Raw genomic sequence first — 16,046 nt, forward strand, 5'->3', positions numbered from 1 at the left:
AGCTCTGTTAGCAAAGAAGTAGGTTTGCAAAATAAGCAGTACAGGTGTATCAGTGAAGGACTACATGTCTTCATATCCCACACCAACACAGCTCTGCCAATACAGACCAGCAGTTTAAAAGTGACTCTATTAGTAGAAGAGAAGCCGTTCAGGAGCAACAGACTGCTGCAGAAGAGCCTGAAGCAGGCAAACTGTCTAAGCTTCTAGCAGGATGGTAAATCTTGCTAAATCATATCCAAAACTTAAATATAATTTTTCTTGAATGTTATAGTGACTCTACTCTTACGATGAAAAAATTTGATTTAGAGAAGGCAGGTGGGTCAAAGCTATGAAACCAAAGCAGCAGAACAGGCACAGTTGGAAGATGGATATGGAAGTGGAGAACTTCATCTGAGAGTTGGGATTTCTGCCCCATAGAGGTAAAGGTCCAATAAACCACTGGAATTTGGGACGGCTGTCTAGCTGTGACAGAAGAGTCACAAGACACGTTAACAAAGACATAAGGAACCGCACGCTTCCTCCCCAGTTTTCCCTTCATTCCAAATCCAGTCAGCTACACTTGTTGAGGGGAGGAGCACAAAGTCACATTCCACACTATGAATATGGGTCATCTCTGGGGAAACAGCCCAAAGCTTTCCAGTTAATTCTCTCCTGCTAAGGCATAGCATTAGCAAAGTGACCGAGATTTTTTCAAATTATTAGAAGAGCTAGAAAAGTGCAGGGTATGTATATATATCACATCCTTCCAAATAACCAGCGCGTATTCGCATGTTTGTAAATGTTAATTCTGCACAGGGAAACTGTGATCTAAAGGTGCTGCAATGGGTGATCATACATTCTGAACCCACTTCTGAACTATGAAGAAATAGTTCTCATATTTTTTTATCATGTCCTGTGACTTGACAACTCACCATAGTGTAATACAGAATATTCTCCAACAAAACCAGTCTCCAAGGAGTCTACCAACTTAAAGTGATACATTCCCCAATTACTAAAACACCAATCTACATGATTAAACACAGAAGCTAGTTAGTGAGTTACAATTATTTTGTATGTCTAAGGACATGAATTGAAAATATTTGTACTCAACAGAAACAAACTGCAAATACAACGTGCTCAGTAGAACACAACTACTCAAACTGGAATTTAAGAAGAATATAAGTACTAATGCTTTTTAACCCCCCAAAAGCCATATAAGACATAAAATAATTAAAAGCCTGGTATGTGCTGAATCACCAGATCAATTTTTACAGTATGTAGAAGAAATAAAATTAATGGCTTGAGCCAACTGTCTTTGCTTATGATAGCCAGCTGCATCGCACCATAGAAAAGCACTGTCTCAGCTAGTATTACTTACTCACACATCTGTTATCATCTATCAGCATTCTGTCCCCTCGACATGAACAGTTCACTCGTCCGTCAGGAGTCAGAAGGCATAAATCATGACAACCTCCATTCATTTGTGCACAAGGAGATAACTCGCCTGAAAAACAAATGATAAAAGATGAACTCTGCTTTATTAAATTTGCTTCAATGGCCGATGTCTTTGAGAGAGCAAAGATCACCATATCTCAGATTCATGGGCAATTGATTCAAGTTTTATCAGTCAGATGAAAATGTCAGCATGCCTCAGATGTTAGCACACTAAAGATAAACAAATGGAGTTACCTTGAATGTAATAATTTTTAAACCCCACAACACCCAAAACTGCTAATATTGTACAGGAAACGATTGAACACCTATCAAATGTGTACCAATTCCATAGCAGAAAATGGTAATTCAATAACATTTATTTACTCGGGGAAGAGGTTATATCCCATCTTTTGTTAACAGTTCCTACAATAAAAATAATTTATGAAACACCATAAAATGTTTTAACTTATGTAAAAGCAAGTAAAACTCTTGAAATGAATGATACTGGAATTAACAAAATAGCGTATCTTTCTTTGTAACTTACAACTGTTAGTATCATTAGCAACAGCAATAATGCCCATTGGCTGATGCGGGATATCAGAACGAAGAACTTTTGTATCTCCTCCTGTGTATTTACTGGAACGCAGAATAGCTCTCCTCACTCCATCCGACCAGAAGATATAGTCATCATATACGGCTAGGCTGAGAAACGTACCCGGTCCAGATTTAACAATTACCTACAATACATAAGTACGGAAGAGAAGCATGAGAAGGAATGTTGCTGCTGAATAAGAAGTTTAAAAGTATAACACAAACTGTGACTCGCATCACTTCATAGTTTGAGACAAAACACTTAATTCTGCTATACTTACAACACCTGAAAAAATGAGATAACAGCACTTAAATTTGTTAAAAGGATGCTAGAAGGCGCCAAAGTTCAAAAATCCTTAAGGAAAAAATCAGAGTTTATCTAAATGTGCTTGTAAAAATACTGACTCACCACGGTACCTGCCTAATAGCCTGAACAGAAAAGAGAACAAGAGATACTGACTGTAGCGTGGCTGAAAGTCTAAAAATTCTGTCTTTGTGAATCAAAGAAAGAAGCATGTTTCTGAACTGAAGAGCATTCAGCACATGATCGTATTGGAAACTTTAACCCAAGACAATAAACATCTTGTGTTTTCCAATTAAAAAAAAAAAAAATCTCGTCAACACCATATTAATTATCAGTTTAAAACCTAGAAAGAAAATACAAATTGCATTTCACTATATACTGGGGCTGCAATGAAAACTGAAGAAATTAAATGAATTTCATCCCAGTCGAAATCACAGTTCCTGTAAAATGTTTTCATATACGCTCTTTCTATGTATCGTAATTAAAAAATTAACACGTACGGTTTCTGCTCTGAAAAATATAACGCATTTTTAATCAGTTCACTAGTTGAAAATTTAATTTTGACTGAACAGAATTATTGGAAGGGGGTTATTATTTCTCCATTATATAATGGAAATAAATCATATTCTGAACATATATATTGCATTGTATTCTTCCATTTTCTCCGGGAAAATTAGTAACTTATGTATGTGTATAATGTGAGAACAGTTCTTCTGACCTAGAATTACTTCTATTAATCAGATATTATTAATATAACACATTCTGCATCACTATGCGCATAATATATTTCTGCATATTTGAAAAAAGGTTTGACCAGCAAATTCTTTTTTCCAGGAAAGACTTTTTTTAGTGATAAATGCCCCAAGAGGACAACATTTCTGTAACCAACCTTTTTTTCAAAATTAAAAGATAAATGGGGACATAATTATGGCAAAAAACCCTCTTCTGTAATTGGGCACATTTACTGTAAGCCATTTTTCATAATACACTCTTAAAAGCCTACGCTATCCATATTCAGACACATTTCAGAAAAAAACCCCAAAAAACAGTCACGTATGTTTCTAAAAGATCTACATGAAATCTGGCAATGCAGATTTTTTGCAGCCCCATATTTGTTCTCCATGATAGCACGGAACTGTCCCAGTTTGAAGGATTTTCGTGTCACAAACAATGCTGTTCAGCTTTCTGTGTCCTGTAGCATTGTCACAATTTTTCTCAAATTGTAACAGAGGAATCTAAATTAATTACAGAACATCATCAGAATCGTTCAACCTTGGGAGATTTGAGATCGAAATGAAGCATCAGAACAGGTAACATCCAGGAATATTTCTTCACTAAATCTCAGAGCTTTTCATTCACTGGGGTCTTCGCTACCATATCACAGCACTAGCCAAGGATACGGGTTTTATTCAAGCATCCAAAAGAAAGAGCTCCTACTTCTGCCGGCATTCGGTCAAATTTCCAGCCCTTTTAACTTTAAAGTTTACAGAATAATGCTGAAAATGACTGCTAATTTTATTTATTTATTTTAAAATCTTGACAGCATTCCTGGATGACCAGGAGTAACTGAAAATGAAAGACTTCTTGAAAATTCTGTTCATCCTCTGGTTAGTTGCCAAAACATGTTTAAGTCCTGAGGATTCAGCATCAATCAAATTTCCTGTGTATTAAACCCATTTTAAGTCACTGACATTTCTAAATCTTTTTGTCCTGCACATGTTGCATGTTCATTTTCCCAGTGTCTGCAGCTGTGGACAGAGATACCCACAGATTCACCAACAGTACCATGTAATGAAAATTCAGGTTCATACACTGTGACCCCATGGAAATCTTCCTTGGGTGGCCCAGGAGGGGCAGGAACCACACAAGGGTCTGCTCACCGCTCCCTCTTTTCCTTTTTTCCTGCTGATTATTTGTCTGTAACAAAATGCTGACAGAAGCCAATACAAGTGCTTTGCAGATTTATTCCTCTGAGTTATCGGCAGTAATCTGATAAGCTTTGGATCAAGACATAAGACCACTACTGCAGTCTTTCAGGGAACACACATACCCAAATATATAACGCGGAGAAGAAAGCTAATGCAGAATTAGTGATCACCATTCGACCATAAGAAAAATCATGATTCGAATTGTAAAAACTCCAAAATAATCATCTTATAACAAGTTTTATATAAACTGGTGGCTGGGTAGCAGCAAATGACCCAAAGCAGTGCTTCCACTTACGAGAATGCAGGTAAAAACCTCCTTACGCATCCCATCTGGAAGCACAGTATCAACACAAACAAAAAGCCCAGTTAATCTGCAGTCATAAAACTGCAGTTTGTGCTGCCTATTGTTCAATCACGGTTGCAAAATCTGTGCTGAGTCTGAGGGAAAAAGGACACAGTTCCATAAGAAACTGAGCAGCTACGTTACACAGAGGACCATACATGGAATAACACGTGCAAATTATCTACAGGTAAAGAGAACTAAAAGGTACAACCTCAGCCACCAAATTCAGTCCAGCATGATAGAGATCCAAATGTCACAGAAATTTAATTCACAAAGGACACATCCATGCACTCCCACAAACTATTGCAGTACTGTATAAATGCTCCAGACCTTTTCTACAAAGGACAGAAGCTGCCAAAAAGCACCCTGTGCCACAGAGGAACAGTAAGAACAGTTATGGTCACCAGCATGTTTTTGGTCACAGAAGAGGGACATGTGGTGTTTTAACATTGAATGATATCAACATTCAGTGACGGCATGTACTCTGAGCTCGGAATAACAGATGAAAAGTTTCATTGTTTTGCTTGTCATTGATGTGGTTGCTTTAATAAAAAGTAAAAATGCATTTCTTGCTGGATAAATAGATCTATCAGCCTTGATCTGGAGTATTCAAATTTTACCCTTCCAACACTGTGGTGTTATTAAGAGAAAAATCTTATGATAACTAGAAAAAACAATTGGGGGCAGGGGAAGAGGTCAAAGACAGAAGAAGAAATAAATTTGGTCCTTGAGGACACTTGTGAGTTTAACAATTCCTCATTGCTGTTTCCACAAAATAAATGCAAATAATTTCTAGTCTAGTTTTAAGTCGGGTTTTGTGGAAGAACAATGCCAATTACTGATATACCCTATTAAAAATAATAATGCTTTTTGTCATTGATATTAAATGTCATAATTATCCTGAATAAAGACTTTTTTCATCACTGTCATATCATTAATGCATGGATTTGCTTTTCATTTATTGTATCTTTCAAAAATACCTTCAGAATAACTTGGATTGCAATCACATAGCAAAGGATACCAAGGACATACTAGAATACCACAGTTACAAAGAACAGTAAGTTCCTATTTCCAGAGAACTGTCCAAGTGAGATGCAACAAAATCAGAAGTGCTTCCTCTTCAAGAATTCATTTTTATTTCTCTGTTAAGATATTGAAAACCAAACCGCAACGCTACATTTGCAGTGTTCCAGCTGCTAGTTAGATTTGCAGTTCAGTTGAATAATGTACTAAGCAACTTCATAACAGGCCTGTACATTTCAGTGCCGTTCAAATGGAAAGCATACATCTCTGTAAATTATGACTATATTAACCAGGTTCTTTGTAACTACATGTGTATTAATTGCACAATACTCATTTTCAACATCATAAATGACAATGACCAACTTCAGCTAATGGTACATATATGTCTGCCTCCTAGAATTTCGTAGGATCCTGAGGATTTATAAATAATCTTGTTCTCCACCATCCTGGAGATAATTTCCCTGGAGATAATTTTTATCTTTTCATCAATTCCTTCTTTCAATTCATTTCTACCCAGGTGACCAAGGCTGGACACCAAAACATTTCAGCAAATAGTCCCAAACTACGTGTTGTATCAGTGTCAATCAGCTACCCAGTTCACACAAATTTGAGGAGTTTATTGTCATTCGTTTGGGAACTCCTTAAAAAAAGCAACTCAATGTCAATGGAGTGAACTCCTTAGAAAAAACAATTATGCAGAGGGGATATTTCACTCTTCATATCAGTTCTGGGCTTTTCCAGGCAAATGTTGATGGGAAACAAAGATTCTTTTATGATCAGACTTGCAAGAGGAAAAAACAAAACCGAACAAACCCACCAAACACAATGAAAAACAGAACGTTCCTGCTACAACTAATATATTTATATTGATGAACAGAGAAAATTAAAAAATCCATCACCACTTCAAGTACAATTAATTTCCAAGATTGTCCACACCATTCTAACTGCTTCTTAAATACAGAAAGAATGAATTGATTAAAAGCCTTGAACCTAACAATAAACTATTATCATCGTTAATATCATAATAGGGGGAACAGAAGGGGCAAAACATGATTAAATTAAATGTCTAGGTGGTAAACTGTGTGTGTTGTGCTAACAATATCAATTTTTACTAGCATTTCTTGTTTTTCTACTATTACTTCTTCTAATGCTGCTTAACAAAATCACAGGGAAGCAGTAGAAACTGATGAAATAATACCTCTATGGAGAGGAGGCTCAATTTTATTTTATTTCTAGACAACCATCCAAGCTCATTAAAATATCTGCCTTCTAGCTGACATTATTTTCCTTCGGGTCAGTTTTCACATCTGATTATTTGTTAGTATTAATACGTAGAGAATACAGCAACTTGGTTCTTCAACTCAGAATTGCGTTCAGGACCCGCATCTTTTTGTAACCACTCATATTCAGACCTTAGTGAGAATCTTTTCTAAAACTTATCAGTACATTCTGATTTTAACGGGGTTAGACACGCAACATTTCCAATTGTTAATATCTTGCATGATTCATCTCTCTCCTGGTTACCATGGCCAATCTCACTTCTATCCTGCCGTAGTGAGTTATTCAGCCACTTCTCAAGGTAAACTGATGTCATCATTAATATTATCCAAGAATAGACCAAAATTAGTCTGCTGTCCTCAGTCACGCTTGTACTACAAATAAAATAATGATATGTCCGAAAAGTAATTTCAGATGTCAAGCATATATGCAATCATATATGCACAGCCGAACCTTTAACTTCCACTTCCACATTTACTAGACTGAAGAACAGATCTGATAAAGCAATAACACAAGTTGAACACCAACTTTGGAACTTGTTTAATTGCTTAAATACACAATTCCAACAGAATCAAGTCATGTATTCTAGAAATTGAAAGTTATAACTACTGGAAAGTTGCAATTACACAAATATGGTAATTACTGGAGACACCCTTAAACCTATATTGATTTTAACCTGTAAGCCCACAAAACCATCACTGACACCAAAACATTCCAACCTGGATGTTAGAAAATTACTGGACTTCTGTTTACAGGAAATTTCTGGCTTCTTCATATGTAAAATGTTACAGAATACTCAACACCGAAGAAGAAAAGGGAACCAAAAAAATCAAAATAGCTCACCATTTATTGGAAAAATAAATCCAAAACATAAAATCAACTTCATTTGATGAGGACCCAGACTCTGTGTTCATGAGCAAAATATTATAACAAAAGCACTCAACAGCTAGAACCAGCTGTACCCACAATATGAAATCCAACTAAGGGCAGGAGGAAAAATAGAAGAAAAAGGGGATTGGATTGTGAATTAACAATTGCCTTTTTTTTTTTTAGAAAAAAAAAAAAAAAACCAGGAAGATCTTACAGAGCAGAACAAAGACCATATCTTAACAAAAGTAACAAAAACTTTATTCCAAACTTGAAAGAGTACTCCAACAACCAAATACTAGTATTAAAATATCAGCTTAACACAAAATCAATAAACTCTTACACTCCACTTAAGCGAGTCAATTCAATATTGCTAAATTATTTTCTACCCATTCATTGTACTACATTATTGTAGTGAGTAGAATGAAGAAAGAAGCTGCTACCTGGAATAAAATTCATTATATTACATTAGCATTTTATGTTCTGCTATACAATTTCTACCTCTGTTGACCTAAAGAAGGAAGCAGAGACAGTGAGGAAAGAAGTCATCTATTTAAACTATTTTTGAGAAGTGTTTGATGAACGTTGCTGAAACACCCTAAAGAATCTCTGATCACCAAAACGTTGGAATGATTATTACTTGTTTTATTGTAATGTTACAGAAACCAGAGAGACTTCATCAGGCTGGACATAATTTTTCTGGTATGGCAATCGCCATCTAACTAATGCAAGACAAAAGTGCCTTCGGAACCCCGGAAACACAGACAATTCTGTTTCAAAGCTCACAGCAGGTGAGAACTCAGATCACTATTTTTGACAACAGAGTTAGCTGATTCTCCCACTACAGGTATTGGCATAGGACAACTAAGAGCAGTATAGCCTTGTATAGGTAACACGCTTGAGCTGGAGCTTCAGAAGAACATGCTGGGCTCAGCTTATTGCTTTCAGGAACTTTTTTCTTTAATATATCGGAGAAGAGAGTTTAAATGATAAAGCCAAACCAAGAGACAATATACTAGGAAAGTTAGAAATTTCAATGTTCAATGACTGAGAAAATTGAATAACCAGTTTGTCCTGGTGATGCAAACTGAAAGCCAGAGGTTTGATAAAATGGTAGGATTTAGTCATGGTTTCTGCAACTGAGGGACATCATCTCTCATTCCATGTTTGTGATGCATATTTTGTTATACCCTGTGCATAAATAAAGTTAAACTGTTTCCACATAACCTACTAATAACCTTGTACTTAACTGACAACATATTCAAAACTTTAAGTAAAACAGGATCATGAAATTAAAACATGATAGCAAAACTGAAAAGAACATGTACAGTAGATGACAGATGTATACATCAGAAAGTGGAAATGCATCCAAAATTAGTAGGAAAAAAATATTACTTAGAACTGAAAAAAAGTGTAAGAAAATCATTTAAGAATCCCTGTTGAACTAGACGAGGAACAAAAGAATATCCAACCTAGAAAGAGGTATTTTCAGAGAAAGCAATTAAGAAAGCATAGAAGATAGAGGAAATTATTTTTAAAACTATTTACTATTGATGACCTAAATGAGTTATTTTTTTCTTTTCATTAATAAATGTGACAAAAATAGTAGTGACAGACAAATAACTTAGTAGATAGAGATAGCAATGTACTTAAGCAAAGCAAATGACTGGAATGCATTGGCATGTATCTAAGGCGTACATCCTTAAGCTCTGGGAACTTAAAAAGTGTCTGAATTTGCAATAAATTTGCAGGCTAACGCAATGAAGTACTAGCTCAAGTTCCTACTTGTGAAATAAATAAAAGTTGCATGTGTCTTCTAAATAATCATTTTTAATTGACCACTGAACCTTACTTCAAACCAGGAATTTGTAATTTACAACTATAATAATGTAGACTAATACATCACTTGACGGAATGATATACAAAAAATCTCAAATATATTGTCAGTCTTCAAAATGACAACAAAATAGAAGATAAAGAAGTCAAGAAGATGATGACGTAATATATTTGGACTTTCAAATTGCGATCAAAGTCCTACAAAGGAAATATTAGAGAAAGCTGACAAGTATGAGAAAAACAGGTAATTCCCTCTATCTGTATTTCTTATACCTGTGTTTTAAGATCACAAAAAGTCCCTCAAGATTTAATTCGAAACATGCTTTGATATGGTAGACAGCAAACTGAGGAACTTTCCCCATAAATAATTATTCGAATTAGGCAGCAATAAGGAAAGATAAGACTGGATATGTTGTAGGAGAACTGATAAATGAGGCAAGATTTAAGAAAAACAACAAAAGGCAGAAACTAAGCAGGGACCATGTGAACTAGCTATGTCCTTTTGGAATTTAAGTAGGAACTGCAAAATCCTTGCATACAATCCAGTCAAAACTTTTGTTTGCTTCTATTTAGTAACATAAGAGATAGAATAATAAACAATTCTGCTAATACTATTGAGCTGTTATATGGAGAAAGAAAAAAACAGAAAATCCATCAATTTTCACAGCAAATATATAGTCAGAGATCGTATACTTTAGAATCCATATATAGCTTTTTGGTTGTCCACTTTCTGATAGTTTCTGCATCTGAAAACATTAGTGAGCTGTGGTTAATTTATACAAATGAAAACAAAAGGAGAAAGCAAATGACACAAAACCATATGCCTAGTCACTGCTGTTCTGCTCTTCCAAGCTTGGATCTCTTATTGTGCTCTGATAAAGGTAATTTTGTTTAAACAAAGTATATGGCATGTCTCCTGGATAAGATCCCAGAAAATCATGTAATTCTCATTTAAGATGCAAAAAGATTTCCAAGTTTTTATACAGTGAACAAAGGATTTTATTTTTTTTACATTAATAGATATGATAGCTGATTTACCAAACATTATCTTGAAGAACTGAGAATTGAAAATAGAAACCAGAACATGCCCTTCACATATTTTATAATTATATATTTTATATATTACATAACTTCGGGAGGCAGAATATCCCTGAAAGGAAGACTTCATGAAATATGAGAAATGTAGAGCTAAACATGCAACAAAATTGTGAGCACAGATCAACTGCCATCAGTACATTCCAAGTAAAAGGTCTACTTGAGCTGAAACTAGTAGATTGCTGAAGGACCAAAATGTATTATAATAAAAGAGTAATGGACTGTGGTTGAATATATCTGAAAAGGGAGAGACAGAGAATTTGAAAAAAAAAAAAAAAAGACTTATAGAGTAAAACTCAAGCATTATGCAAAAGAAATTCTAGTGCGTTCAGGAAAGTTTGGCAGTGGAAGGACAATTAGAACCATCCTATGTAAAGCCGAACATTTCTCTATCTCTTCTACTGAAGTTAGTTTTTCAAGCTGATACAGATCTTTTAGGACAGTGATGCTTCAAGCTCAATACCAAAGCAAATAGATTTTGTGGTGAGGGTCTGCATCTCCAGAAGGTCATCCAGAAACTGGAATGTGTTGAGTCAACAGAGCATTACTTGTAGTACAGAAGCATTTTCAGTTTTAAATCTAATATACGACTAATATTAAGAGAAACTTAAGCAACTAGTGATCTTTCTCTAACATTTCCCTTTTAAAGATGCTAACAAATGCAAACAAACAGATTTATAATTAATATGTTTGGGAGTTTTGTTTTACTTACATATCTTTGTGATCCATCATATTCACACCTCTCAATTTTTCCCAAGCTTCCATCTGAAAAGTAAAGTTTCTCTGCCCTATGATCAATGGTAAGTCCATTTGGTGTCAGAATATCTGTACTAATGATAACTTGCGCATTTTTGCCTGAGAGGGTAGATCTCATGATGCTTGGGAGCTGCTCATTCCAATTAGTCCAAAACATTAAGCTGTATTAAAATCAAAATAACAAACAAAACCATAAGATACATTTTATAATTTAATTCTCTATGAAATGAGCAACAGAAAAAACATATACTTCCATAGACACTTATGAATGGTATCTATAAATAATTGTGATGCGGTGAATAAGGAAACATGATCGCCAATATCCTATAACTTATAGCAGTTTCCTAGTTCATTAACTTGTTTACGAGTACAGATTTTTTTCTCTTCACGGGTCTGTTCAATTCTGATCACATCTCTATACTAATATACCATTACAGATAGATATAAGCTGTTTAACAATATAAACTTAATTCTGCTAATGTGTATATTAGTAATTTCTAACAGTGAAATTAATCTGCAGCTTTTTCCGTATTAGAACTGTCATAGAGACTGAAGAACTGGTACGCAGAAAGTTGATAATGGGGAATCAAGTGACCTTAATCTGCTCTGCAAGAGGCACAATCAGCCCTTGCTGCTGTTAAAACAGTGGTGGACAAAATGTTATGGAAAGACCTGTGGATGTAATTTATACGCTAATTAGAACCTGCGCATCTTCTCATTGCAATCTCCATTGATATTTAGTTGGTTTATTTATGATACCTAAATAAATCGTATCTTACAATACAGCATAAACTCCTAATTTGCATGAACGGTACGTGAAGTCACACATGGAAATAACCTCCTTAACTACTCCACGCAACATCGTACGTTCAGCTATCACAAATTAAAAATAGAACATAATAAAGCCGAAATGTAGCTGAGTCTCCCCAAAGGGGACTCAGTTACAAGAAACAGAAAAAACAGTTTGCCTTTCTTCCAGAATTAACAAGGAAGATGAAAGCAACTCAAGATTTTTAAGACACTTATTAGCAAAAGGGTGAAGTAGAAATATAAAGCCTCCTATTATCTTACTAGGAAACAAAGTCTTCCTGAAAGTGGCGGGAAGGGAACTAAGTTAGACCTCTTTCCAGGATGCTGTCCACAAGCACTGTAAATGTACAGCTCTTGTCATATGATGTTCTACGACACTGATCTTCAAAATATACACATGGGCCTATCAATGTGCCACACAAGAAACTCAGATTCCTTTTGGTAAATGCTTATTTTTTTTTCTTATTTAAGCAATGAAAGTATCATCTTACAAAATAAATCAGTAAAATGATCAGTCTTGATAATTTGCATTTAGCTCACTTTTCTTAAAACCAGCTTGATTTTTTTAATATTCCAAGAAAATGTAATATTTGCTCTGAAACATAACAACATAGAAAATGCTGCATTTTAACTCTGCAGTTGCTTTAACAGAAAATAATACGAACATTTGTCTCCTAAACTCAAAAGTCTACTTAACCTTCATAGGCTTCAGCAGTTTTAGTTGACTATGAAACAGAGAAGTATTGCTGTGTTCTTGACCTTAGGCAAAAATTAAAACCTGCTAAGAAAGATATAATACATACTTTTGACATTCATCTAGAGCTAATACGTGCGGATGATCATCTTCAGACATTGTAATCACTGCTTCCCGGTTGAAAGCTCCTCGACGTCTCTGGTCAACAGTGTGTCTTGTGATGGAGGACGTGGTTGAACTGGTCCAATAGAGAGTGTCCCACGCTCTGTGATACGCAAGTCCCTCCACTGACCCAACATCTGCAAACACAGTTACAGACAGAGCAAATAAAACTCCTTCTAACAAGACATTTTTCTTTTTCCTCGAAGTTGATCCTGTAGAATCAGAGCTCGACTATTTCAGCCTATTGACTGTCAATTCTTTTATCGTTTCACCTGTTTTTTTTTAATTAGAATAAAAGTTTTTTTAATTTATTGATAAATTTAAATAAAGAAACATAGAGTGCAAAATCACTATTAATATCCCTGTAATATATTTGTCAATTCTAACACTCATTAAATTAATATTATTACTACAGTGTCCCCAGATAATACATTAGAAGTAATAAGCATTTATTCAAGACAGCATTAATTTAGTCACAACTTCAAACATCATTTAAGCCAAGTCTTGTCCATTAATTACTTGTATTATTTAGCATTATCTTTCTATGTATTTCCTAACACAGATACACATTACATTAATAGGGATCAAAGGGTCCTGTTGTTATTAACTGTATAAGCATTTTTGAACCACCTGAAAAATACTGAAAAAAGACCAACTCTGAAGGTCTGAGCATGAATACATCATTTCAATAAGCTACACTAACATATTCTTTCATTCTACATAAAAAACTGTGAGCTAGAAACAAAAGCAAATATTAATAAGCAGCTAAAGCATATATTTAATGTCCAGAAAAGATAAATTGTATCTGATTCCAATATATAAAAGTGACAGGCTGTGAGAAATAGGAATAATTATTTCCTACCATTACTTTTGAATTACTACAGAAACGTTCATTGATTACTTCACTTATTATGTTGTTAGAAAAAAATAATTTTAGATCAGAAGGTTCATGCAGCTTATTAATGAGCTACAGAAGGCAAAAATCTAGAAATATAATAAGAATTACATTACACTGGTTACTACAATTTACATTTGGTTTGCTGGGAGATGTTACTTTTAGCATGCAATTCATATACACAGCACATAAAGTCCCAAAATAAGTTTGATCACACCGGAAGTGCTAACCCTAAATCAAAACTATGAGGCAAATAAATCAAAACTGTGGAACAAACAATTACTTATCAGTTTTTTATGTTTCTCTTCCTAAAGCACTTGGTTAATCCCTGACTACATTTTCATGACTTATCTGAAGTGTCAGTGACTTGTCTTAAAGAAGAAAGAACAGAAAAAATGAGTAAGATGACACTCCTTAAAGTGAGGTGAATATACATAAAAATGGCTTTCCTACTTATGAAGGAGAATTTATGAGAAGATATATTCAGCACACTTTGAAGTAACTCAAAAGAGTGACTGAGTTTAACTTTAAAAACTGTATTGAAGGCAACTTGAAAATTACAAAAAATTCTTCTGACCATTGCAGAGATGACCTTTAGATAAGAATTCTGGTTTTCTGAAATATGAGGAGGTTACAAGTATTCCTTCTTCAAATGCAGTATTTAGTTGCCCTATTAATTTATTATGAATTTTAAACATTAAAAAGCGATGGTTTTGATTTTTGTTCCAGAAATCACCTACTGAAATCAAAGATAATCAGTTATTTCAAACATCATGACAGATATGTGCAAACACCTACTGAAGTAGTTTAAAACCGTCTAGAATACGCCTGAATGCAGGTTTATTATGAACTATGGTTTATGCACTTTCTGGATACGTCTGTCTGTACTGGGTATGTTTGTCTGTACTATGAACTGAGACTCAGTTGCTTCACTCTTGGGTCTCGCACCCCTCAGCCCCCACACCACTTTATACCAGGGGAACCTTATGGAATGAAACAACTAATTCCTTCCAAAACATGACCCAGGTAATTCTTCTGGCAAAAACTCGCTTCTCCTTCTGAAAAACAAAACCTCTTTTGGGAGTATAAACCAGACCACACCAGGTTTTGTTCCTGTTGCCTAAGACACTCTACAATCTCTACATGTCAAAGACACCTTAACTTTCTCACATTATGCTTCAGGACATGTCAGGAATATTTTTTACATCATAATATCAAAATAGCCCTCTTAGGACTGACATACAGCCAGCACACAACCTTAGGTAGCATGAGCCAGAAGAAATCCTAAAAATAATTATATCTCAGAGCCAGAGAAACACAAGGTAGGATTAAAAGGAAACCTGGGCAGCTCTAGGATGAGGCACCAGGGCAAGCACTGCTCTGTACAGTTGAGATATGGACTCTGATACACATCTTGGTCACCTCTTGCAAATCTTCCCTAAGTGTAAAATTAAATGAAAGCTTAGTGTGATAAAGGAGGAATACAATTCTAACTTAATCTACTAATTTCCACTAAAACTATATTCTGAATCCCAATCTACCACTACTTAGAATTCTCTAAACTAGAAATAACGCTCTTAGATATAATTTGGACAACGCTCTTAGGTACATGGCTTAACTCCTAAGTTTCCCTGTGTGGAGTCAGGATTTGGTCTCAGTGATCCTTGTGGGTCCCTCCCAACTTGGGATATTCCGGATTAATGACAGAAAACAAATGACAGAAGATGTATTGACATTTTCTGAGCAATTCTGCACTTTATTTGTAATGAACAAATCAGCAGAGCTTTTATTGCGCTATTTTTACCTTTCATATCTGTGAATGGCAAGTATTGCCTCATCTTTATTATGGAAGTTTTTAGGAAAATGAAGTCAAGTCTTTGTCTTGTGGTTAAAGACACAGCCCTTAGGAAGGGAGGATTTAACTAAGATTTGCTCCAAATCCTGCTTTTCATTTCAAAGATGACTACCAGAAAAAGAAAAAAAAAAAAAAAAAAAATCATTCCCCTCATGTAATCTCATGAATTTCTATGAACTCGAGCTTTGTTCCTTGT

The 16,046-nt window shown here is 34.9% G+C and overlaps 1 protein-coding gene across 1 annotated transcript in view; it reads right to left on the reverse strand.

The window, feature by feature from the left end:
• LRP1B (LDL receptor related protein 1B) overlaps nucleotides 1–16,046 on the reverse strand; it is a 527,248-nt gene that overhangs the window by 133,491 nt on the left and 377,711 nt on the right. The window contains exons 42-45 of the mRNA XM_065638136.1: nucleotides 13,048–13,237; nucleotides 11,391–11,595; nucleotides 1,958–2,150; nucleotides 1,358–1,483 (exon numbers count right to left, since the gene is read on the reverse strand). Coding sequence (XP_065494208.1) covers nucleotides 1,358–1,483; nucleotides 1,958–2,150; nucleotides 11,391–11,595; nucleotides 13,048–13,237 — 714 coding nt within the window. The remainder of the gene's footprint in view (nucleotides 1–1,357; nucleotides 1,484–1,957; nucleotides 2,151–11,390; nucleotides 11,596–13,047; nucleotides 13,238–16,046) is intronic.

The sequence above is a fragment of the Caloenas nicobarica genome, chromosome 6 (assembly GCF_036013445.1).
Source record: "Caloenas nicobarica isolate bCalNic1 chromosome 6, bCalNic1.hap1, whole genome shotgun sequence".
Taxonomy (NCBI): domain Eukaryota; kingdom Metazoa; phylum Chordata; class Aves; order Columbiformes; family Columbidae; genus Caloenas; species Caloenas nicobarica.